This window comes from Asterias rubens, chromosome 3 (genome assembly GCF_902459465.1).
Source record: "Asterias rubens chromosome 3, eAstRub1.3, whole genome shotgun sequence".
Classification (NCBI taxonomy): domain Eukaryota; kingdom Metazoa; phylum Echinodermata; class Asteroidea; order Forcipulatida; family Asteriidae; genus Asterias; species Asterias rubens.
The window spans coordinates 18,600,642-18,627,697 of record NC_047064.1 but is presented as its reverse complement, the minus strand read 5'-3'; the positions used below and the strand labels follow the sequence as shown (position 1 = coordinate 18,627,697).

Here is a 27,056-nt window from a genome sequence, read left to right as displayed (position 1 = left end):
TTCAGCGCTACCCGAATAATAAGGCGTAGATAACCACGTATCCGCAATAGCTAAAAAAGCTAAAAAAAAAACGGCAGGGTCGTGGCCGTGCGACAAAGGCCCGAAGTTATGACGGGAAAAAAAGACAATGTGAAAGGTTCAGCTGATTTGTCAGTGTCTACTTTTTGAGAGGGCCGCCGAAAATGTCCCCAGTAAATTCACAAGAAAGTCAAATCCATCCACGTTAAGAGAGATGACAGCGGGACCAACCGCATCTCTTACCACAGTTCGCAAACGGACATCAATCCTTAGACGTCTGAGATACGGTTCATACAATAATCGTTTTTCAGCTTCAAATGTTTCAGTTGAAACAAATTTTCAAACCATAACCTCGAAGGGAATCCTTTCTTAAAATAATTTTTACATCAACGGCTGCATTTTTTTCTTGTAAGCTGTTATGGTCAATGGTCATTAATGTTTTTAAGTATTTACACATCTATGAACCTACCTAGTTTAATACCGGTTTGTACTCTAGTTATTTTAAGGATGTCAAAAGTCAATGGATATTGTTGGCAAACTGCTCTTTATTGAAAGGCTGAACCATTCGCTACAGTTTGTTTTATGATCGCTGTTTTGAGTTGTCAACATTTTGTATCAGACTTCTCAATCAGGTATGGAACTCATTGTACTAATTATTGTAAAACCAATTAAATACAACTTGGAAAAGTATATGTGTATACTGTAATTTTACCTTTGCAGATAGTTCCCTAGAATCATGTTGAAAAAGCATCATTGAACAATAAAGATCCTAAAATAATATATGTGAGTTTGAACAAAAGTTGTGTCACTTGTAAATAGCTTAGCCTGCACATTTCTACCGGGGTGTATATAATAGGCTGTGGAAAAGCCAATTACCAAGGCTGGGTTTCCTTTGATAGTTTGGGAGACCTACCGACATGCAGGTTTTCCCTCTCTGGGCCCTACTCTATAATGTCAACGCAATAGACAAGGTCTACATTTTATTATTGTGTTCGTGCGGTTAATTTTTTTTTAAACTTTAACATGTAAATAATAATTGAAAATTTGAAATGCTTTATTTGCCGACTGACTCGGGTTCAAAAAAGGCTCTTCAGTAAAACGAAGCATCCCCGCTACCCCGAGTATTCAAACATGGTTCTCTTCTCGATTCTATCACAAAGTCAGTTGGTTTGAGAACTTTGGACTTACTGTGTGCATGTATAGCCTACAGTCACACTACTACTATACGGTTCATGCAAGCTGTAAAACAAACAAGCCCATGATGTTGATCCAAGTATGAGGTCACAAGAGGTCAAGTTGATAATTATGTGACTTAAAGTGAAACTAGCAGATCAAGCTGTTTCCTTAGATTTTTTTCCCTTTTTTACACTACAGCGATTCACCCCTTCAAGTTTCAATACACACATCATACAACCACCATGTGTCTGTTTATCTATCAATTAGTCATGTTTTAACGAAAACAACGAACAATGATTGTGTGTCACCAGATATTGCTTGCATCTTTTTAGCACATGTTTATTTTGAAATGCCAATCGACATGCATCAGAAACAATTTGTATGTACTTCAATTTGCTCATTATGCGCCTCTGTCAATCTGGCAGAAATATTCCTTTATTTGTGAACGTATGATGTTTCCAGTATGGTAATATTTCTCCTCACTATTGTAACCAATGCTGTACTTCACCTTTAACACACTTCAAAAGCCAGCTATCTATAAATAGACCTGGGTAATTACAGACATGAGCAACATTATGCAGACACTCCCATAGCCCCACTAGTTTCAACCAGAGTGCCTATAAGCTCACACTGTTAACATCAGCGACAAAACATAGTTGACTAATACACCAAGAAAGGGAGATATCTGTGTTCAAAAAAGGACTTGATTCTGTCTCAAAAGGTAAGTCTTCGCTGAGGAAAGAGTGGAAATTTCAATCACCATTTCTTCACATCAAAACATCAATTAGTGTACAAATGCCTTTGAATGGAAAGACGATTTGTGTGCACAATTTATTTGTATCAGCATTTCTTAAAAGGACTCTTATATCCACAGGGATTGTTTGCGTTTAGTTGGAACCAACTGTTTGTTTCAATACTTTCGTTGGAGGACTTGTAGGTATATCCAATGAAACTTAACTCTGGAAATTTCTTTTCAAAAGGTGTGGCTGCATTTTTTACATTTTCCTGGAAATTTGGGGCCGCGGTTTATACCCACAGAGGAACTTAGAATAATCTGCAATTGGAATACACAATCTGAGAAACGTAAAGGTCATAGTAAGGCTTCTCAGTTTCAAACTTGTCTGGGGTACAAAAAGTGATAAATGTTTCCATTCCCTCCGCAGTACTTCGAAGTGAAAAGTTTCTCAAATGCATGGTACTATCCAAAGTTGCGGTACTTCTTACCAAGATAGTTTTTTATTGCCATTAATTCTCATTACCGAACGACCCTTTAAAAATTCATTCATAAATACCTCAGACAGTTTCTCTATTCCTATTGGTGGAGAGCGCGTCACGTGGGTGTGTATAAACCTTTGTTTATGACCAGTAAAAAGTGTTGAAACATGGACGCGAGCTTGCCCCTGTTGTTATAAGACAGTTTCTTCATTCCTATTGGTCGAGAGCAACGGCTGAAACATTTGTGCAACATCACGCGATACGCGCGACGGGCACAGAATTCCCTTAGAAGGAGCTGTTTACGTACCCGAGGGCGGCGGAGGGCTTTACCATTTCATAGCTGGAGGGGTGTTGTGCTGAAAGAAATTATTGAACAATTATAATTCTTGCATTTATTTTACTTTTTGACCAAAAAGTGATGATGTTTTTGACCGAAAAGGTATTTATGAATGGAATCAAAGTGTGTTGAATCGGTTTTCAACCAGTGGTTTAAACCCGCCGAGGCCTGGTTCTTGATAATTTACCTCGACTTCTCCCCGGCAAAATTATCAAGAACCAGGCCTCGTTGGGATTAAACCACTAGTTCAAAACCTCTTCACCACATATTGATTCACTTAGTAAGATTTATTTCAATGCTGTCATGCAATACATTATACAATAAATATGCACAAAGTTACAAAAGCAATATAGTATGAGGTGTATGATATATTACGTACACAATGGTTCACTAACAAGCAGCAACTTAATGACAACATTTAGGTTTTAGGTTAATAATAATAAAAATAATAATAATAAGACTTGTAATGCGCACATATCCACCCTGCTGGGTGTTCAAGGCGCAGTAAAACCAAAAACAAAACAAAAACAAAACACAACACAAACAAAACAGACACAACAAAATTAGTCATTGAAAACCTGTGACATAAGATAAGTTTTGAGAAGAGACTTGAATTTTGCAGTACAAAGACAAGATCGAAGATTAAGTGGTAGAGCGTTCCAGATGCGTGGCGCGGCTGAAGAAAAAGACCTGTCACCCCATGAGTGTCGAGACTTGGGTACAATGAGGAGAAGCATAGAACTTGATCGAAGATTCCTTGATGGAGTGTAAACTTGAAGCAGTTCAGAAATATAGTGGGGAGCCTTGCCATTAAGAGCTTTGTGGACAATGAGCATCAGCTTGAAGATGATTCGTTGAGAGATAGGGAGCCAGTGTAGTTGTTTCAGAATGGGGGTGATAGAACAGGATTTTCTAGACAGTGTCACAATGCGGGCAGCAGTATTTTGGAGCCGTTGAAGTCTGGAAATCTGGTTGTTAGGAAGACTGTAGAGAAGAGCATTGCCGTTGTCAAGACGAGAAGTAACAAATGCGTGAATGACCTTTTCAGTGGCACTTTTGTCCAAGTACTTGCGAATCTTACCTATATTCCTGATGTGATATGATGACAAACGAACAATGTTGGTGATGTGTGGCTGAAGTGTCATCGATGAATCAAAAATAACCCCCAAGTTTCGAGCTTTCAGCGAGGGAGCTATCCGAGCATCACCAATGGAGATGTATGGCACTGAAACCTTAGTTAACTGTTGACGTGACCCAAACAGAAGGAACTCTGTCTTATCATCATTTAACTTCAGGAAGTTTTGTTGTGTCCAACGTCGAATCTCTTGGATGCATTTCTCAAGTCTTGCAATAGATGCATTGGCGTTTTCTTGAGAAGATTTAAACGTGATGTATAGCTGAGTGTCGTCTGCTTACACATGGTAATTCAGATAAAAAATTGAGGATGATGTCACGAATCAGTAAAGTGTACAGCGTAAACCACTGCGGGCCGAGTATCGACCCCTGTGGCACAGAGTAGTTCAAAACAACAGGGTCGGATATCGCAGTGCCAATACATACATGCTGAGTTCTATTGTGGGGATACGATTTACACCATGCTAGGGCTGTGTCCTCAATGCCAAGGTGATTCTGGAGCCGAGAGAGAAGGATGTGATGATCAACAGTGTCCAAAGCAGCACGCAAGTCTAGCAGGACTAGTGCTGTAAGGTTACCATTGTCCATAGAAGAGAGAATATCGTTGCTCACACGGACTAGTGCAGCCTCGGTCCCATGGAAAGGCTTATGCTGACTGGAACACGTCGGACAGGTTGAAAGTATGACTGTGATCAGAAATACGTGATGACACTACTCGTTCGATGACTTTTCCAAGATATTTTAAGTTTGCAACCGGTCTGTAGTTTTTGAATATCTCTTTGTCCATGTTTGGTTTCTTGATGAGCGGCCTGATGTAGGAAACTTTGAGGATATCGGGGAAACAACCGGAACTGTGGAATTCGGTTACAAGCTTAGTGATGTAGGGTACACAAATATCGATGTTTTGCTTTATCATGGATGTTGACACTGGATCCAGCTAGCAGGATTTTGAAGGAGATTTCATAATAACCCTTTGAATCTCAGCAACAGTCGCAGGCTCAAACACAGATAGTCTACACTCTGGTTTAAGTTGTGGCAATGTCTGCGGCACGTTGTAAGGGACTGATGAAAATGATGAGCGGATGTCTGAAATCTTGGTGACAAAGAATTTCTGGAACTCATTTGCTAAGTCCTGGTCATTGTGAGTGGATGGAAGGACAGGGGTTTTGGGTTTGAGCAACAACTTACCAATTATCCGCTCCATTTGACGACAGATCTTTCTCGCTGTACGAATATCATCATTGAACCAGGAGACTTCAGTTCGGACCTTGACTGATCTCGTTTTCCAAGGTGCGTATTTATCCAAGATGTCACTGACTGTACTCTTATATTGGCTGACATAGGAATCCAAGCAGTCGTGATCAACTTCTAGATTTGCTAAATGGGAGCCTATGTCACGGAACACTTCGGTAGGATTCACATGTTTCCATTGTCGGCTCTTTATAGTAACGGTTGGGACAGACTCAAGTTACACATGACTGCATAATGGTCCGATAATCCAGGTAGAATAACAAAGTTTGTGACAATTGGTGGGGAGATTTCAAGAGCTATGACAAGGTCTAGGCAATGACCGAGACGATGAGTCGGCTCCTTGATATGCTGGGTAGTACCAAAAGCCTGAAGTAGATGCTTAAACTGGTTTGCATTGGTGTTGTGGATGTCATCAACATGAATGTTAAAGTCGCCTGTGATGATGATTTCCGATGGATGAAGCAGATATTCCAAAATCAAATTCTCAAACTCCCTTAGAAAACTTGAGAAAGTCACATGTTGGCCGTTTGAATCCCTTTCAGGTCTGTAAACAATGATAAGGCGAACAGATTTAGAGTTTCCGGAAACTTCAGCATGAAGAGATTCAAAAGTTGTGTACTGGACGTCATTACTTTTCACAGAGACGGATAAAGTAGATCTGTACAGTATTGCAACTCCTCCGCCAGTCTTGTGAGGTCTTGGGATGTGATGAAAGTAGTAGCCTGCAGGGGTACACTGACGACATGTTAAGTTGTCGTCTGGTCTCAGCCATGTTTCTGAAACGGCAACAAGGTCCAGATCTTTTTGCAGAACAAATTCAGCAAAATCGTCATACTTGTTACAGATGGATTGTGTGTTTATAACACAAAGGCCGAGTTGAGATTTTGCGTGAGTCACTGGTACTGGAACAGATGGGAGTGTAACTTCGGGTACGGGGGGTTTATGAACAGTTCTACGGCGACCAGCTTTTTTACCACGATGTGTAGGTCGGTAAACAGTGCTGGGATTAACAAAAAGGCCAAGGTTCTTTAATGATAATGTACAGGAAGGCAGCAGAGTTGTAGCACGTGTGGATGGGGCATAACGGAGACTGAGAAGCTTGTTTCGTGAGTAGGAATTTGCAGAGTTTGGACTAGCTTCTGCTGAGTTTGAGTTATTGACACCTTCAGGGCCGGGATTTACAGCAATGTCACCAAAAATCACAATTTCCAAATGAAAAGTGGCTGGGGAGTTGTCATAGTAAGAAACAGGGCATTTCAGATATCTTCGATGGTGGATGAGCCCTAGATGTGTCTTTGGCAGGATGCAAGCACCAGACACAATTGATGCTGATGGAACAAAGCTGACCACAGATGAGTCAGTACAGTACAATGGTCTAGCAAGCAGGGAAAGAATGAAAAGGATACTTACCTCCATTGTCCCCAGATGGGCGAACAATGTCCATGGACTAGGTGGATGACTGCACAGGATGCAGCCACCTAAGTGTGTGTAAGCTTTATACACCAGAATTCTCAACTGAGACAGTGAACAATTCCAACAGAAAAACACTATTTTCACAATTCAGATGACTCCAGGATACACAGAAAAGGTCCTGTAGATTCCAGGTGTAGTAACAAATCCAGTTGTATAAAAATAAGAACACAAATTGAGCAATATACTAAGAAATTAGCAAACAAACACAGAGCTGATTTGAGTGGCTGCTGTCAGGCGCTCAGTCAAATCACTAGGCCTTAGCACGCCCGCCTGTTTGAGCATGGAGGAAGGAAGAGAAGGAGCTCCAACGAAGGGACTTCAAAAGTCGAACCCGTGGTACCGTTATACAGACAATGGGCGACCTGGCATATGTGAGTTTGTGCGTGCGCGCTTGGTTCTTCACTCAACTATGGTGTCGTATGTCGTATGGATATACTACAGAAAAAAAAAAAACTTTTTTGAGACCTGATAAAAATTGTGTACACTTGTGCTCACCAAATCGAAAAACACAATTGAATACCAACCACCCTCGTGTGATAATACCCAAATTTTGAACCACCGCTAGTGACCGGAAAGTCACAAAAAATGTAAAAATATGCCACGATGTTTCCGTGAAACACCACAAACGGTAAATGAAACCGTGTATAATCACAATTCTTGTCTCCAATGATTCAACTTTACACGAAGGCAACGGTGCAGAGCGGCGGCGCACGTTCTGTAAAAAGAGATCTAATCCTGCTCGTTAATCGGCCGTCCAGCTGAAGGTCTCCCATCTTTTTCCACTGGCCAGACAGGGGCATTGTCAGAGTATTCTTTTGTTACTCTGCGGTTTTGCGGGTCGTTCGAGCTCCTTCTCTTCTTTCCTCCATGGTTTGAGCTGGTAATGGCTCTCTTTCAACATCGGTCCCATCACAGTTATGGCGACTGTGATGAGACAAATGTTAAAAGAGTGCCATTTACAGCTCAACTAGGTGGGTTAGGCCTTAGCAAGGTGTTTTTGTTCCCTAACCTATGAACAGACAAACTTTTAGTATGGTAAAAGCTACCACGTTATCCCGGGTCAAATTAACACAAAGGGCATCACGGGTTATATCGCTTCTCCTGTATCCTAGTTTGTTTTCAACCTATTTATATTTATTTAATTTTTTTGACACAATTTCTGTTGTCGAGTTGATTGCTCTTAGGTGACCAGGCAGCCACATTTGAAAGTGTTGGTGTGAAATAAAGGGAAAAGGTTTATAAACATCCATGGTTTATAAAAGACCATTTGGTTCTTTTCAGAATCACCACAAGTGTTCGAGAAAAACTGCAAATCTTACTATATATACTATATATCTTACTATCCTCCTCGTATTTAAATGTTAAAATATCGGGGTTTTTAAGCCGTAAAAAAACACGTATGAAAACTCGAACTTCCAGCTGTTATCCTGGTTTTAAAATGAATCATTGAACATGAACGTGTAATTTGTTAGATTTCTAAAGACTCTGAAATACGAAAATGTTAGTGCATAGTGTCAAAAAAAGCGCCACCCAAACTTTGGGATTGCAAAACCACAGAAAGGCTGCTAACAGTTACAAATAGCTAAATGTATGCGCATGCGTTTTACATACTAAAACTGAGACCATTGTTTTACTCATTTCTCAAAAACTACAGCACCTCAGCAAGTAATATTTGAAGCGAAGCTTTCTACCAACTGTTGAAGTGTAATGTGAATCTGTGGACATTGTGTTTTGTGTCACAAAAAGTACAAATGCTTTAATTTTTGTTTTCAAAATGTTTTTATCGTTAAAAATCTCTTCAGATCACAATTTCAAGATGGCGGAAGGAGTTTCAACAGATCCACTGCTCAGTAAAGTCATCCTGGGACACTTGGAGTGTTCCATCTGCTGCACTCGTTACACTCAACCCAAAAACCTGGATTGCTCACACAGTTACTGCCTCAAGTGTCTCCAAGAACTGAAGAAAACTCAAAATCCTGACACTAATAAACTAAAATGTCCTCTGTGTCAGAAAGAAACCATCTTACCACTCGATGGAGTGACTGGATTACAAAGCAACTACCTACTGGTTGCCCTAGTGGAGGAGGTTAACAAACAGGAACAGCTTCCACAAGGTGAAGAGTCAAAGGTCATGTGTCAGGCTTGTGATGAGGAAAACGCGGCAATTTCACGATGTTTGAACTGTGAACATTATCTCTGTCTGGAGTGTCAGAAAGCCCACCAACGTTTAGCTGCAATAAAGAATCATGAGATCAAAACTTTGGCTGAATTGCAAGAAGTTGATGAAACTCAAACTGAATCAAAGATGAACATCTCAAGATGTGACATCCATCCCATGCAAGAGCTCTGCCTCTACTGTATGACGTGTGAGCAACTCGCTTGTAAACTCTGTGCAGTTATGCGGCATAAACAACCGATGCATAATCTAGCTGACTTAATAACAGCTTTTGACATTTGCCAAATTAAAGTAAGCAAGGATATTTCAAAATTGCACAAAAGCAAAGTCAAAATGGCGGGACAATTAGATGCATTGCGTAAGAGACTAGGCTGCTTGTTTCATGAAACAAAAAATGATATTTCACAACATGCAGAACAGAAAATCAACAAAATCAGACAAGAGGAAGTGCAGTTAACACAAAATGCCGAACTTGTATACAAAATAAAAGATAAAAAAATGGCAGAATTGCAGTTTGCAGAGCAGACAATGAAGACGATTCGCACTCAGGGCAAAATGACTGATGTGAATCGTCTGGAAATATTAAAGATTAGACAAGAACTTCTCCACAAGTATGAACAAGATGTCAATTATGAAGACCATGAAGAATTGACCTATGACCTCTCTTTTATTGCTTTGTGCAAAGTTGAGAATAAAGTTGAACTTGGGACACTTCTGCACAAAGAAAAATGGGAATTAATGAGTAAAGCGATAGTTGATGCTGCGTGTTTATCATCCTATTCCAATGGTGATATTGTAGCCGTATTGGGTTCACAAATAAACATACTGCGCCAATTTGGCGAGGATTTCAACACAATTTCACAATTGAAATGTGAAGATATATCCAAACCCATTACTATTGCAGTAAATAATGAAGACCATCTCATTGTTCTAGACGATCCTAATGTCAAGACATTGAACAAGGAGTTTCAGCTTCTTCATCAGTTTACTCCAGGTAAAGAGTCTGGCAGTAAACCCACATGCCTTGCAGTAGATGAGAACAATCTGATAGCAGTGGGTTATAAAGACAAGGGAGAGGTTTCTCTACACAACCCCGATGGATCCCTCATCAGAACACTGTCTGCTCCAGGGATTGATCAGTACATGATCATGAGTAACCAGAGTATCATCATTTATGCTTACAACAACAGGCTCGATTGTATTGATTTGAATGGTAAGAAGATCATAGACTACCAAACATCATATCCAATTCTGGCGGTTTGTTGTGACAAAGCAGGTGACATCTATTTACTTGTAAATTATAGAATAATCCAACATCTTAGTGCAATGGGCACACTTGTTGAATGGATCAATTTTGGCAATGACATTCATAATGGCCCAATAGCATTTACACAACACGGTAAGTTAGCAGTCAAGCAATCTGGTAATATTGTAAGTGTTTTTCATAGGGTGTAAAAATATATTATTCTCAACTGCCCCGTTTGACCCCAAAATAAAACAAACCTTTGAACAAACATTATTGTAATTAATTACAAGAACAAAATTGCATCGTTGTCTTCGAGGACACTGTGAAACAAACACAAAATGGTACCAAGTAAGTGAGCACTTAGAAACTCCGTCGATTCTGTATGACATTGTGTATAACAGCATTATCAAAATGACTTATTCATGCATGTTTCATTCAGTGGTTTCTCGTCATGATGAAGATTATAACACATTCCCCAAATTGAGATTTTAATAGTTCTGATTTGTTTGAAAAATGTGATACTTTTGCACATTGAATTATCGTGTACGTACACAATAAATGTAGGGTTTTTTATATTTGTCTGTCGGCAATACGTTTCCGTCAATCATTAATTTTATGTGTTTCCCCCCTTTTTGGGGGGGGGGGGTGTGGGAAACAACAGTTGTTTCTGGACAGAGTGAGCAACACTAACAACAATATTGTATGAAAACGTTTTTGGATTTCTGTCAAAAAATTCCAAACTGTTAGGCAGTTCTAATTTTGTTGACTGCCATCTGTGTATATACTATGCTAGGTTTGTGAAGATTGTACATAAACATTCAGATATAGACACCAACCCACGCCGCAAGAGTTTGCTTCGATTCGGCTTCGATTCGGCTTCGATTCGGCTTCGATTCTTACCAGACCTTAAAGGAACACGTTGCCTTGGATCGGAAGAGTTGGTCTATGAAAAGCGTTTGTAACCGCTTGTTATATAAAATGCATAATTTGCACACATTTGTTTCATTTACAAAGTTTGATAATTATATTCAAATTATGAGTAGTTTATAGTATTACTTAGTATCTTAGGATATGAAAGTTTACAATGATTTAGACAGTTATATATTAGTTATATAATGGTTAGAAAGATGTTTTAAGAGTAGCATACAATGATCGTACACAAACACGCCTCGAAATTGCGTGGTTTTCCTTTTACCTCGTTGACACACACGGTCGGCCATTTATGTGAGTCAAATATTTGACGAGGAAAAATCAGCAGTGTATAACAAGAAACAACTTATCTCCTTTCAGTGGATATTCTGTTTCAAACATAAGACAAAGCAACTCTTGCTTTACATGAAATAGGCTAAGTCAAACTAATCTAAGTGTTTGGGAGTATGGAATGTACATGACCTTGCCATTAGTTTTGCGTAATCAACGATGAGCTTCCCTGGGTCGACCCCGGTCTGCCCCTGGTACGTTCGAATAGCTTTGACGTCATTCCAGAGGCTCACCTGGGTCAGCTTCAAGCGCCCTGCTTGGGGGCTGGCCCCTGCTTGAGGGCTGGCCCCAGGTGCATGACGTCACCACGATTGGTGAGTGATCGTTCGATTATCTCTTGTCATGAAGGGACTCATGCCGAGTGAGCACCGCGGCAGCTCTAGCCAGGGAAGCTTATCGAACGCACCCTACTGATTGAAGTCTCTGCACTCACTTCCTCTGCTAAACAGCAATCTAAACCAATCAGAGCATAGTGTTTCCTTAATAGGGAAATGATAATGTAGATTTCGTAAAATCAATATTTTAAGAATTGAGGGTTTGATCTCCTTTGTTGCAAAGCGTGTCCCCTCTGTTTCAAACGTTGTATGTGTTCATGTTGTTCATCCTACGTTTGTAACGACTTGCATTCTTGCATCAGCCGTCGATTTCACAAAACTCTTCCTAACTTAAGACTAATTTTAGGACTTAGGACGAGTCCCAACCCTGCACTGTAGCATGCAGAACTTCAGATTAATCCTAAGTTGTTATCTCGTCCTACCTCGAGATAAGATGAGTCAAAACTCTTTGTGAAATCGACCCATGGTGTTTTTGTCTGCTGGTTGTTTACAAACAAATGCTGTTCATGTTGTTAAAGATTCGCAAATTTACCCTTGGCTGTGATGTGTTGTTTTATTTATATCCTTAAAATGATTGCAGACCGTTACCAAGTACTTGTTGATGCTAATTTATGATGAGTAATTACAAAACGTGTCCAGTGCCTTTAAAGGATTTGAAACACTTTGATGTATACAGAACAAGTAAAACTGAAAACCATAAGGATTGTTAACGAAACATTTATAAACATATTATTTGTATACAGTTAACCATTAAACATCTACTTATATTTTATCGGCTGTCAGACAGAACGTTGGTTAGTCTATGTTAGTGTAATGAATTCAAAGACTTTAAACAATTTGGTTATAATACAGCATGATATTGCACAGTAGCTGTATATGTGACATCATTTCTAAAGCTCATTATGATTGTTGTACATAAACATTTCATTGTTAATTCTGTAATAGATGAGTTGTCAACCATCCACAATAGTCAAATTAAAAACTGTATATTACTGTTGTCTCGTAATAAGTAAAAGAAGAAACTAATTAATTGATCTATATGAAAGGTTTTCCTAAACAAACAAAAAAATATGCTAAAGATATTGTCTCGAGTATAACGCACCTTTCTTTTTTCTGTTTTCTCTCTTTTTCAATGAAACTGGCAGCGACACTTAAAAGCAGTGGACACTATTGGTAATTACTCAAAATAACTACTTGCATAAAACCTTTCTTGGCACAGGTAATGGGGAGAGGTTGATAGAATAAAACATTGTGAGAAACGGCTCCCTCGGAAGTGACGTAGTTTTCTAGAAAGAAGGGGAGGGGCGGGGTTTAGTAGCTGTAGGGAACCTCCATTGAAATGACAACAGGTTGCTTGTTTATTTATAACTGAAAACTGTTTTTTTCTGTTTGTGTAATGTATGTAAATAAATATATGCAGTTGTAGGATAAACTATACTTTGTGTAATTCAATCATTACCAAGTTTCCTTTTTAAACTGAACGGCAAATTCCAGCATGAGGTAATGTTTATCAATCACTAGCCCTCCATGTAATCAGGTTAACAACTGTATGTTTACAAGTCACTGTAATGCTACAGACAAGTATAATAAATCTAGCATGGATCGAATTGAAGAAACATGTGTTTGTAAGATTTTTTCGTTATATGATTCCATTGGAGAGAAACATAAATCGAACAAAAGAATAATGCAAAAAATTATCCTCATGTGAGAATGTTCACATATTTTGCAACCGTTCTTTATGTTTACAATTTTTTATTCTAGGGGCAGGGGTGTTTTTAAAATGTAAAGTTTGAATGAAACTTGTGTGTTGATGTAAATAATGCAGTAGTAGGATAACCTAGGTTCACCCCCACAGCGCAGTGATGTTTACCAGTCATACTGCATTCATCCATACATAGGTGTGTTATCAAAACAGAAATGTCATACAGCCCAAATACAAGGTCAATGGTACACAAAAGGTGCAGCTATTTGCGTAACAACAGAGTGCTATTTTACATCAAGATCCTGGAATTCACATGCATGGGTAATTTCAACGTCGTCATCCCTCCATTACAGTTCAAATGACGGGAATCCATAGAACATGAAAGCAGCCAGGAAATGTAGCTGTCCTTTTTGAAGCAGACAAGGTAGGTTGGGATTAATTTGACTCCATTTATTTCATTTTCATAAAGCCATAGGTTGTGTGATACAGTTTGATGAGACCAAGAAAGTCAAACAAACTTGTGTTTTGGATGAAATGTGTTTTTTTTACTGAACTTTATGTACAGTTATGAAAGAGTCTTTTGATTGGTTTTGCTTTTCAAAATGAATCCACATGGGCTAAGTGAAGCAATTGGCAAAACGAAAAACAATCAAACTTTTGAGGAGTGGGTGGATGTTGATTGGATTAATGTAACGGTTGGGTTTTACGACGGGAACGAAAGAGGAAAACATGAAATCTTTGTCCTTCAGTAAACTAAGGTCCGCTTTTGTCTTTTCACTAGACAGACACAGCTTTTTATTTCAAGATGGCGGAAGGAGTTTCAACAGATCCACTGCTCAGTAAAGTCATCCTGGGACACTTGGAGTGTTCCATCTGCTGCACTCGTTACAATCAACCCAAAAACCTGGATTGCTCACACAGTTACTGCCTCAAATGTCTCCAAGAACTGAAGAAAACTCAAAATCCTGACACTAATAAACTAAAATGTCCTCTGTGCCAGAAAGAAACCATCTTACCACTCGATGGAGTGACTGGATTACAAAGCAACTACCTACTGATTGCCCTAGTGGAGGAGGTCAACAAACAGGAACAGCTTCCACAAGGTGAAGAGTCAAAGGTCATGTGTCAGGCTTGTGATGAGGAAAACGCGGCAATTTCACAATGTTTTAATTGTGAACATTATCTCTGTCTGGAGTGTCAGAAAGCACACCAACGTTTAGCTGCATTGAAGAATCACGAGATCAAAACTTTGGCTGAATTGCAAGAAGTTGATGAAACCCAAACTGAATCAAAGATGAACATCTCAAGATGTGACATCCATCCCATTCAAGAGCTCTGCCTCTACTGTATGACGTGTGAGCAGCTCACTTGTAAACTCTGTGCAATTTTGCAGCATAAACAGCCGATGCACAATGTTTTTGATTTACACACAGCTTTTGACATTTTTCAAAGTAAAGCAAGCAAGGATGTCTCACAATTGCACAAAAGCAAATTTAAAATGGCGGGACAGTTAGCCACAATGCGCAAGAGACTTAGCTGCTTGTTTCAAGAAACAAATGATAATATTTCACATATTGCAGAACAGAAATTCAATAAAATCAAACAAGAGGAAAATGAATTGAAACAAAAAGCCAAAATGATGTACCAAAGAAAAGATAAGAAAATGGCAGAATTGCAATTTGCAGAGCAGACAATGAAGACGATTCGCACTCACAGCAAAACGACTGATGTGAATCGTCTGGAAATCTTAAAGAACAGACAGGAACTTCTCCACAGCTACAGAGATATCAAAATTCATGAAGAACAAGCAGAATGTTTGACCTATGACCTCTCTTTTATTGCTTTTTGCGAATTTGAGAATGAGGTTGAACTTGGGACTCTTCTAAACAAAGAAAACTGGGAATTAATGTGTGAAGTGAAAGTGCCTGCTCACTGTTTGTCATCCTATTCCACCGGTGATATTGTAGCTGTAAAGAGTTCACAAATTAACATACTGCGCCAATTTGGCAAGGATTTTAACACAATTTCACAAATTGAGTGCAAAGATGTTTCTAAACCCACTGCTATTGCAGTAAACAATCAAGACCATCTCATTGTTCTAGATAAACCTAATGTCAAGACATTGAACAAGGAGTTTCAGCTTCTTCATCAGTTCACTCCAGGTAAAGAGTCTGACAGTGAACCCACATTTCTTGCAGTAGATGAGAACAATCTGATAGCAGTGGGTTATAAAGACAAGGAAGAGGTTTCTCTACACAACCCCGATGGATCCCTCATCAGAACACTGTCTGCTCCAGGGATTGATAAGTACATGGCCATGAGTAACCAGAGAATCGTTTATATTTGCAATAAGAAGCTCATATTTGTTGATTATCAAGGTAATAAGATCTTAGAACAAGAAAAACCGCAGCAAATTACAGGGGTATGTTGTGATCATAATTCAGGTGATATATATTTACTTCACTATGATGGTAAAATCCAACATCTTAGTGCAATAGGCGCACATGTTGGATGGGTATTTTTTGTTGATTTGGGTTTGAGCTTAGGCCCAATAACCTTTACACATAATGATACGATAGCAGTTAAACATCTGATGTATGAAGCTGTAAACATATATCATAGGGTGTTAACACTTTAGCTTAAAGTCCATTTTCGATATAATTATTTTGTTTAAACTCAGCTGCTCTGGTTGACCAAAATAAGACAAAATTAAAACAAGCATTAACGTAACGAGACATTCCCAAAAGAAAATTACAGGGTTTGATAATAATCTTTTTTATAACGACGACCCACCAACTTTCACCAAAACTTCTGAGAGAAGACATTTTTATCTTGAAAGATTATTCTGATCTTGTACTGAAAAAGTAAAAAATGACAACTACCTGAAACTTACTTAACTTTTAAAAGATTACTTCATAAATAACTGGATAACAAAGGCGGACATAATGGGGCAGATGATGTTTTGAACTATTATAATTAAGAAAGCTTTAGAAGAATGCGCTTTTTCGAAAAATCAGTTGACCACCAGTAGACTGAGACTCTTCAATTAGAAATGTTCTTAAATGTCTGGACAATTTTATTGTTTACCTCTGAAAGTTTTACTATCATGCTCAAACAGCCTACAAAGGAATTAGATCCGTATATAATTATCTTATACTCTAATCAATAATTTGTCCGTTACTACTTTTACTACTTTAACGAACGTTAGAATTGTTCAGTGAGTTTAAAAGGTCAGCCGTCGATTTCACAAAACTCTTCCTAACTTAAGACTAATCTTAGGACTTAGCCAGCCCAGCCCCCGATTTCACGAAGCGCTGCGACGCGTCGCAAGTGCAAGTTGCGACCGGTTACACGTCGTAAGTTGCAATGCGTATGAAATCGATTTCATCAAAGTTACGATGCGTTGGATGCGTCGCAAGTTCCTTGACAACGAGGAAGAACACGTCGTAAGTTACGACGACCCATAGGGCCGTCGTAAGAATGCGATGTTTCATTTTTTTACGCACAAAATGCATGAAAGAACATAACAATTACCACACGTAACTTCCGTGAACCAATCGGGAAGACACTAGACAACCAAATGGAAAGTTACCCTCCCCCCCAATAAAAAAAAAAAAAAGGACGGGTAAAAGAAAAGAAAACAAACACACGCATAACAAACGAACACACACAAACTAAAACAACTAAACGAATAAATAATTATAACCCCCCCCCAAAAAAAATACCTAAACACTAGTCCGAAACGGTGTAGTGTCTGCCATCTTGAATGAACTATAACACACGACTGTTTCATGACCAAGTTGTACACAACATAAAACAGCCGCAGAACTTTAGCAGTTCATCCTCGTCCAAAAGGTTGTTTTTATTAAGAGTGAAAATAGTTTGTATTGCGACTCGTCGCGCTTACGACGTGTTTGGTGAAATGTATTGTGGAACTCGTCGCAGCCGCGACGTGTCTTAGGTGTGCGACGCATCGAAAACCCTACGATGCGTCGCTACTTGCGATGAGTTTCGTGAAATCGGGGGCTGCACTGTCCTAACTCGAGATATGACGAGTCCTAACTCGAGATATGACGAGTCCTAACTCGAGATATGACGAGTCCTAACTCGAGATATGACGAGTCCTAACTCGAGATATGACGAGTCCTAACTCTTTGTGAAATCGACGGCGTACTTAGGGGCCTAGTCACACGAGGCAACTTTTACAGGCAATTTGGAAGCAACCAACTGCAGTGCATGCTACAGGACCACCTTAGTAGCACATGAGTCATTTTGCAAATAATGTCTTACGATTCCCAAGGGATGTATGTGGACATTCAAATGTGAATGAATTATCTTCTTTGAGATTGCCTGGAACTGGTTGCCTGTAAATTGGCTCGTGTGAAATGATCCTTACACACAACTTACCCATGACATCTTTGCGAGAAATGTACAGTTTACCGGGAAAACGACTAACTTTGATGGACGGTTTTGTTCGCACTATTTACGAATGATTCCGAATACCGTTCGGGTTTAATGTTACATAACATAATATAATGCACAGTTACTTAATAGATTGATCAATTAACTGATGGCGTTATTAAGAATGTGCTTTTTCGATAAATCAGTTGAGCATCTGCAGCATTTCATGCAAACATACTTTCATTTAGGCCCAAGTTGTAAACACGTGAACGTTTCTATTTTCAAACATTACAATGACATGCATGAACATACAAAGGGAACAATCATTTTAACACTGATTGTGAGACTTCTCATTTAGACCGTTTCATACATTTCTGGACAATTTTATCCTTTACCTCTAAACATTTTGCTATCTTACTCAAAGGAATGTTCCAGTAGAATATAATATTATCAATTATACTCTAATGATGTTCCCTCTGCATATAATATAGTTGTTCATATCATTGCAATGTTTGAAAACAAAGATGTCGCGCGTTTACATCTTAGGCCTAAATGAAATGTTTGCGTGAAATGCTGTATAGTTTACCAGTCAAACAATAAGTTCATTTATAAGTTATTATGTAAAATATAATTGTTTAATATTTTCGCATAATTCCAATAACCGACTTGGACTTATTCAAAGTTAATTCAAATGTTTGTTAACTCACGAAGTGCCTGCATTAGTCTATCAATGTACAGGTGCTGGTCTACCAACAGTTACCACACTATGGTGTAGTCGCGTTTTAAGCGGGCCATTCACTGTGGTGGCAAAAATTTACATTGTAAATTTCTGTTTTTATTACTGTTTAAAGGTAGGATCATAGATTGTTTTGGGCAACGTAATGGTGATTTATAGGCAAAGTTTTTAAGAAAAATACAATATAAGTACCAGCTGAATTTGCAGTGTCGTCTTGCTGAGAAAACAGCAACAACACTGCCACGATATTTTTGATTAACCACCATCCAAGTTTAGCAAAAGGTGACAGCGGGTACCAACCACATCTCTTGCCACAGCATTCGCAGCAGACACTAACCCAACATCTGAGAAACGATTTATGCATGGATCGTTTCTCATTTTCAGATAATTTAGGAGCAACAAATTTCCAAAACATACTTCAATAGTGAATCCTTTTTCAAAATAGTTTATACATCAACAGCTGCAAAGCTTTTTACCGAGTAAGTTTGTATGTGGTTAATGCTTTTAAGTACTTACACATTTATGAACCCACCCGGTTGGTATCTCCACAGTTATTTTATGGATGTCAAAAGTCAATGGATATTGTTGGCAAACTTTTCAAATGACGAACCAATAGGTACATGGTCGCTGTTTGAGTTGTAAACGTGATTTTTGTATCATAATCATAGGACTTATTGTACTAATTGCTGTAAAAAAAATGACCATGTGAATTAAAGATTTGTAAACATAAGGGGAAACTGTGTGTACACTGTAATTTAACATTTTAATTAGATAATTCAATAGAAAGATTATCAAACAAACAAAAAGAAGAATAAAGATTGGAAAATATAAATGAAATTAAAAAAAGTGTTAGTGTACAAAACGTCGCATACACATTTCTTACGGAGGATGAAAACGCTATACAATTACTCTGTTTAGACATTTCTTAATATGCGGCGTTTACTATAGCATGGAGGAAGAAAATTTAGGTAGTTGCCCAATACGAACTACTGGATAAGAGTTGTCATACAATATATATGAATTGTTTCGATCCAGATGTGAAGACTTGCCCAGTCATTCCATGTAGCCGCACAAACAATCTGTGTAGCGCCCTCCACCGGTTACTAATCAACAACAAGGGGTCATTCCCAACGCCATTTCAAATTTGTATAAAAAAAACATTTTTCCAACTGTGGGGTTCCATTGAATAATTTGAGAGACCTTTACAGACTCATCAAGTGCAAGTGTTCCCTCTATAGGCCCTACTCAAGAAGGCCAAATTAATAAACTATTTCTACGTATCATTAGTGTTGCACCGTGCACACTTCAAAAGAGGAGATAATTATCGCGAATTTCAATTGCTTCAATTGTGCCAAACGAATTGGGTTAAAAAATGGCTCATTGGAAAAATGATGCCCCCTACTTCAATCGCATCCCTGAGCAGCCACACATGCATGGTTCTCTTCTCGATTCTATATCCTCTATCATAAGCTATACAACAATCAATCCCATGCTCTGATGTTGATCACAATATGAGGTCACAAGAGGTCAATGTTACAAATCATGTGATCTAAAGGAAAAGTGCGTCATTGTTTCGTCGGAGAGTATGGATTTGTTTGATTTTTTTACAAAGAAATGAAGCAATTCACATCTCCTAATATTTTATACACAAACCATAAAACCATCCCCTTGTGACTGTTTTTTAAGCAGTCATATTTATAGCGAGGGAGAAATAATGATATTTTGCCAGACATAATGTGCAAGTTAACAACATTTCATATTAAAGTGGCAATCAATGCATCAGCATTGAGTTGTATGTAGGCCTACTTAACATAATAACATTCAAGCCGTCTAGTCGGCTCTATAATTGCAGACATGAGACACATTATGCCGGTGTGGCGGTTTCAGTCTTCCGCCGTGTTCAGTTTTCCGGGTGACGTAGCCGGACATTTCAACACGTTGTTCGAACGGTTTTAGCTTTCCGGCGTGTTCAGTTTTCCGGGTGACGTAGCCAGACAAAAATACCGCCGCGAGTACCCTGGCAAGTACTGTAGTTCAGTGAAATAAAAAAAATAACTAAACAAATAAAATAAAATAAAAAACGGTAATAAATAAATTAAATAAACTAAACCAGAATAATAAAAAGTTCTTCTGATTCTCTGACGCTCGTTCGGTATAAATACAGGATAATTTGCTTGGTTTTCACACCAAATTCTCTCATACGATCCACGCGTTCGCCGCTCGTTGTACTCGTGGACGCCGCCATGACCGGAGAGTAACACGGATGACTCAATACGGCACTAAAAATGGACTACTTTCGCTTGCTGTGCGCAGGCATCGCATGACGTAATGTAACCGTATTAGGTCATTCGGAAAACTGAACACGGCGGAAAGTTGAAACCGCCACACCGGCACTCCTTATAGTCCCAGTACAGTGGTTTCAACTACAGTGTGGAGTACGCAATAAGCTCGCAGTCATACTCCATTACGGTTTATACAGTAAAGAAAAGGGAGAAATCTAGGGGTTTTCTTATACGATAAAGGACTCGATTCTGTCTCAAAGGGTAGGTCCTCGTCGATGAAAGAGTGAAGATTTCAATCATCATTTTTTCCCTTCAAAATGGTTTGTGTATACAATCTTATACTATTTGGTTTTTACGCGACGTGTGTAAAGAGGGCCTACTCAATATTTTCCCGAGTCCTGTGAAAATAAATCATTCATAGGCACACTTACTCGGCGGGGATTCGAACCCACGACCTCTGCCAATCCAAACCACCGAGATTGCTCGGTTGGTATAATATTTTATTTGTAGCGCGATTTTTAAATAGACTCTTATATTACTAAATAAATTTGAGTGCAGAATTATTTCACAGGCCTTCTTAAATGGACGCTTTTATTCAGAGAACTATACAACTTTTGATTGAATAATTAATTGCATAAAACCTGTTTATTTCCGAACATACATACATCTACATGTAATTAAATGTACAATTACTTGTACGTGTATATAAACTAGAGATGACAACCCCCCGGGCGTAGTCCATCGTCAGTATTGAGGGACGGATGCCTATCCTATATAAACTGAAAATATCCCACGAGTCAAGTTAAGAGATATGGCCATAATGGCGTCGTTCCGGTTGCGCCCCCTGCGTCATAATTGCACGATTTCAGGTTTGACTGATTGCTCTTAAATGAACAGGTATAGCCACTACTCATGTTATATCTCGTGAATTGACCTACTTTTGCAAACATTTTGTCTTATTAATTTCTTAAAGACACTGGACACTATTGGTAATTGTCAAAGACCAATCTTCTTACTTTGTGTATCTCAACATATGCACAAAATAACAAACTAATTGGGCGCCAAGATATTTCTTATTTTAAGACATGCATAACAGTTTTTGAAATAAATTTACAAAAGAAATTTAAACTGCCTTTTTGTTCAATCAAAAATATTCCTTTGGATTCAATTTATAATAAGATTGAATTTCTATCAAACATGACAATGTTGTTTATTGCAAAAGAAACTGTTAATCAATGAAAACAAGGTGGCAAATTTTCTACAGAGATAAATTCCCCATTTGTTATTTGTCTGTAGATCAAACTTTCAAGATGGCAGAAGGTTTTACAGCAGAGTCAGTCAAGGTCATCCTGGGACACTTGGAGTGTTCCATCTGCTGCACTCGTTACAATCAACCCAAAAACATGGATTGCTCACACAGTTACTGCCTCAAATGTCTCCAAGAACTTAAGAAAACTCAAAATCCTGACACTAATAAACTAAAATGTCCTCTGTGTCAGAAAGAAACCATCTTACCACTCGATGGAGTGACTGGATTACAAAGCAACTACCTTCTGATTGCCCTGGTGGAGGAGGTAAACAAACAGGAACAGCTTCCACATGGTGAAGAGTCAAAGGTCATGTGTCAAGCTTGTGATGAGGAAAACGCGGCAATTTCACGATGTTTGAATTGTGAACATTATCTCTGTCTGGAGTGTCATAAAGCACACCAACGTTTAGCTGCACTGAAGAATCATGAGATCAAAACTTTGGCTGAATTGCAAGAAGTTGATGAAACCCAAACTGAATCAAAGATGAACATCTCAAGATGTGACATCCATCCCATTCAAGAGCTCTGCCTCTACTGTATGACGTGTGAGCAACTCACTTGTAAACTCTGTGCCGTTCAACAGCATAAACAGCCAATGCACAATCTGACTGATTTACTAACAGCTGTTGAAATTTGTCAAACTGAAGCAAGCAATGGTGTCTCACAATTGCAAAGAAGCAAATTCAATATAGCTGCAATGCGCAATAGACTGAGCTGCTTGTTTCAAGAAACAAATAATAATATTTCTTATCATACAGAACAGAAACTTGAACAAACTAGACGAGAAGAAATAAGATTAAAACAAAGTGCCAAATTTATGTACCAAAAAAAGGAAAAGAATCTGGCAAAATTGCAATTTGCAGAGAAGACAATGTCTCACACTCACGGCATAATGACTAATAAGAATCGTCTGGAAATCTTAAAGAACAGACAAGAATTTTTCAACAAATATGAACATGATGTCATTGTACATGAAGACCAAGAAGAAGAGTTGACCTATGACCTCTCTTTTATTGCTTTTTGTGAAGTTGAGAATGAGGTTGAACTTGGGACACTTCTTAACAAAGAAAAATGGGAATTAATGAGTGAAGTGGGAGCTGATACTGCGTGTTTGTCATCCTATTCCACCGGTGATATTGTAGCTGTATTGAGTTCACAAATTAACATACTGCGCCAACTTGGCAAGGATTTTAAAACAATCTCACAAATTAAGTGTAAAGATATATCCAGACCCACTGCTATTGCAGTAAATAATGAAGACCATCTCATTGTTCTAGACAATCCTAATGTCAAGACATTGAACAAGGAGTTTCAGCTTCTTCATCAGTTCACTCCTGGTAAAGAGTCTGGCAGTAAACTCACATGCCTTGCAGTAGATGAGAACAATCTGATAGCAGTGGGTTATAAAGACAAGGGAGAGGTTTCTTTACACAACCCCGATGGATCCCTCATCAGAACACTGTCTGCTCCAGGGATTGATGAATACATGGCCATAAGTAACCAGAGAATCATTTATACTTGCAATAAGAAGCTCATATTTGTTGATTATCAAGGTAATAAGAAAATTGAAACCACAATATTCGAATGTGATAAAGGGTTATGTTGTGACATAGGGGGCGATATCTATGTACTTTATCCTAAAAGAATCCAACATCTTAGTGCAGATCAGGGCAAACATGTTGAATGGATCGTTATCAATCAGACTGATGGGGACACAATCACATGTACCCAACAGGGTAAGTTAGTAATACACAAAAATAAATATCGTTATGTTCTCTGTGTTGGGGGTCTTCCCTTTTTATTTATCACAGAATCGTGACACAATAAATGAAAACCCATTATTTCATAAAGACAACACATAAGTGATCTCAGAAAAGAACCAGTAAACACATTGATTGGGAGTAGCAATGATCAACATTTCCAGATTTCAGATTGGCAACGTTACAATAGCAGACACAGTTTGTAATAATGTACATGAAGACCAAGAAGAATACTTTACTTATAATGATGTCTCTTTCACTGCTTTGTGCGAAGTTTAGAGCGAGATTGAAATTGGGACACTTCTGCACAAAGAACAATATAGATATGATTAGTGGAGTAAAACTTGAACTTGATGAAAAGCTTGTTTCATTATTATTATGTAGATCGATATATAGCTGTCAACAAATATAAGTCAAAAGTTTCTCTTTTAAATATTTTTAAAAAATTCAACTGCTCTGTTCTACGCAAAATAAAACACAATTAAAACAAACATAAACGTCTTGAGACATTCACAAACAAATAACATCATTGTATTCTGTATTTAGGATTAATATTTTGTAAAGGATTCCTCAGTGTAGCTACATAGGCGAAGTGTGGTCATAAACACAGCACTTACTTCATACGACCCGGGCCCAACTTGATGGCTCTGCTTACCGCCGAATTCTGCCCTTACGATCACGATTCCCCGCTTACGTCTTGTAAGCGTAGACTAACGTGGAGTTCGCATGCGCGGAAGCCAAAATTCGCCGCTTACCCGTGACATACGCTTGCCGTAAGCACAGACTTCCCTGCTTCCGTAAGCGCCGATTCTGTGCTTACGGTAAGCAGAGCCATGAAATTGGGCCCCAGTTTTGATTAATACCAGAACCGAAATGTATCAAAATGTAAGGAATTTATTTCAACATATAAGAAATAACACATTTTGAAGATCTATCTCTCTCTCACCACAATGTCTGATCATAAAAAGATGTTAATTTGTTGTCCTCTTGTTCTATGAAGAGGCAACTATGTACTTCAAATTACACCAAATAAAAGCCGTCTTTGATGAGGAACAATCAACAGTGTGATAACAAGAAACAACTTATCTCCATTCAGTGGAGATTCTGTTTCAAACCTAAAACAAAAAGCTCTTGCTTTGCATGAAATTAGCTTTATAAAACTAATCTAAATGTTTGAGAGTATGAAATTTGCATGACCACAATATGGTATCCTGTAGGCATGACAAAGCATGCTTTGTGTAATCAAGTGTACAAAAAAAAACAGAGAAAGAGAGAAGTTCGATTAATATTACTTATAAAGGTTTTTTGTAAACAGTATGCTTAATTATTATAATTATTAAACTCAATACACCAGAACTCTTAATCAAAATGCATTCTATGGATTTGTTTCGAACACAAAACTTTGTTTCGGGGAAACTCATTTGATCGTGAAACTGTTGTACATAATTATTGCAAAACAGGCCTACTCAAGCATAGTCTCCTGAAACTTTCTTTGTAATTATTTTGATTTATAGCTGGGAAAATATAGGCAGCAGACACATTAGAGGCAATATTTTATATATAACAAAAAAAAAATAAGCATTTTCACTTAATACTATGATAAATTAACAGGTTGGTTGATGGTGTTTTAGTTGACATTAATTAATACGGTTTTAAAGAATGTATTTTTCTATCATGAACTAATGGAGCAAAGACGTACCGCTTAGGACACTGCAACTAAACACATTAATTTCTAGGATATTTCATTCCATACGTAAACTTCATGCTATCATACAAGAACAACATAAGCCTTTACACATTTTTTTTTAGTCATTTTGTCCCGTGACTTTGTTTTGTTTGACATTTCACTAAAAAATAGTGAAAAACCCCGTCACTGGTTTTACTGTTTTAAAAGCATAACATGCATTGATATTATAAATGGTGTGTTTTTGATTGTGTTTGTTTTTACCCATACACCGATGTGTGTTAGCACTGTATACTCAATACTTTCTATTGTTACTATGTTTTGTTCACAGTCTATTAATATAGAAAAATGTGGTATGTGTTCCATGTTACATTATGTATTTTAGATGTGTATATTCACCCATTGTATGGAGCTCTACACATGTCACTTACTTTTAGGAAAACATGACAACTGTGACCTGAAATATCTTTACATTTTTTTTAGAAATTCTTTAAACTTGTTTGTTAACACTGTAAATATTGTAACTTGAAGTAAATACAATTAATGGCTAAATAAATGAATAAAAGAAAAAAAAATACACTGATTTCAAAGATCATTTTTGTTTCTTGTAAATAAGATGGTCCCATGGATGAAACACTGTTTTAGTGCAATTTGGCTAAACGAAACCCCCAAAACAACATAAATTACGGTCAAAATTTGTTGAAAATACAAAGCTACCTTCTTTCATAAAAATATAGTTCACAGGATCTGTCGTACTAATGAAAATGGTTTGTACGCTTCCGGGTTTAGTGAGACGAGAAACCTGGTTGAAACCTTAACAGCCATGTTTTATTCATGTCCATAATGTCTTTTAATATTTTCCTGTTTATTAAATTGTGTGTCAGGAGATTAATAAGATAATAATTATAAGGTCCAATTTCAGGTTGTAGCTGATTATGCACAAAAAGTAACTAAGCACATACAATCTCGCTTACCACCAGCCAGAATACTTATACAAGCCAATGTAGCCATTAGATCCATTGGTGCTGTAATCCTTTTTACTTTTGACTTGGTCAGACAGCACCCAAGTGAAAGCTAGTCTTGGTTTCAAGACCTTCGCATGAACCAATTCCAACAACAGTAACCTGAACATCTGACGTCACACTTCGAGGCTCGTGAATAACGCCAGAGACCTGCCTCCAGACCGGCGTGTAATTTTACCCTTGACATACGATCATTTCACATAGAGATACGCAGTCAAACTCTATGGATGGTGGACGTGATGGGAGTGTTTTGGGCATCTATGGGTGCGTTCGTTTAGCTTCCCTGGGTCGACCCCGGGAGTGTGGCGGTTTTTTTTTCCAGGACGAACGTGGGTAATTATCTGCACACATTCGTCCTAAAAAATAAGTAAAACGCCACACACCGGGGTCGACCCAGGGAAGCTAAACGAACGCACCCTATGAAAAGCTCATGTCACTGTGCACGTTTATCCAATATCATTGTATCCAATGAAATCACTGGATCTGCCAGAAGGGATCTGTCTTTATGCTTGCGGATAAAGACAGGGGCCCAGTCTACA

The 27,056-nt window shown here is 38.2% G+C and overlaps 2 protein-coding genes across 7 annotated transcripts; both read left to right on the top strand.

Moving 5' to 3' along the window:
• The first annotated feature begins 207 nt into the window (after positions 1 to 207).
• On the top strand, positions 208 to 25,587 carry LOC117287939 (tripartite motif-containing protein 55-like). 2 transcript variants are annotated; one of them, XM_033768581.1, is made up of 2 exons: positions 208 to 1,915; positions 8,407 to 10,550. In XM_033768581.1, exon 2 carries the CDS (start codon positions 8,421 to 8,423, stop codon positions 10,233 to 10,235), a length of 1,815 nt encoding a protein of 604 aa, XP_033624472.1. In that variant the 5' UTR covers positions 208 to 1,915; positions 8,407 to 8,420; the 3' UTR covers positions 10,236 to 10,550. The 2 variants fall into 2 exon arrangements, with proteins under 2 accessions (XP_033624472.1, XP_033624471.1); XM_033768580.1 differs by lacking the exon at positions 8,407 to 10,550 and adding an exon at positions 22,039 to 25,587 and having other exon boundaries at positions 211 to 1,915.
• On the top strand, positions 8,411 to 16,979 carry LOC117287938 (tripartite motif-containing protein 45-like). Of its 5 annotated transcripts, none has more exons than XM_033768577.1 (2): positions 8,411 to 8,420; positions 14,129 to 16,979. In XM_033768577.1, exon 2 carries the CDS (start codon positions 14,129 to 14,131, stop codon positions 15,959 to 15,961), a length of 1,833 nt encoding a protein of 610 aa, XP_033624468.1. In that variant the 5' UTR covers positions 8,411 to 8,420; the 3' UTR covers positions 15,962 to 16,979. The 5 variants fall into 5 exon arrangements, with proteins under 5 accessions (XP_033624468.1, XP_033624470.1, XP_033624469.1 ...); XM_033768579.1 differs by lacking the exon at positions 8,411 to 8,420 and adding an exon at positions 13,346 to 13,747 and having other exon boundaries at positions 14,328 to 16,979; XM_033768578.1 differs by lacking the exon at positions 8,411 to 8,420 and adding an exon at positions 13,346 to 13,747 and having other exon boundaries at positions 14,324 to 16,979.
• Positions 25,588 to 27,056: the final 1,469 nt, after the last annotated feature.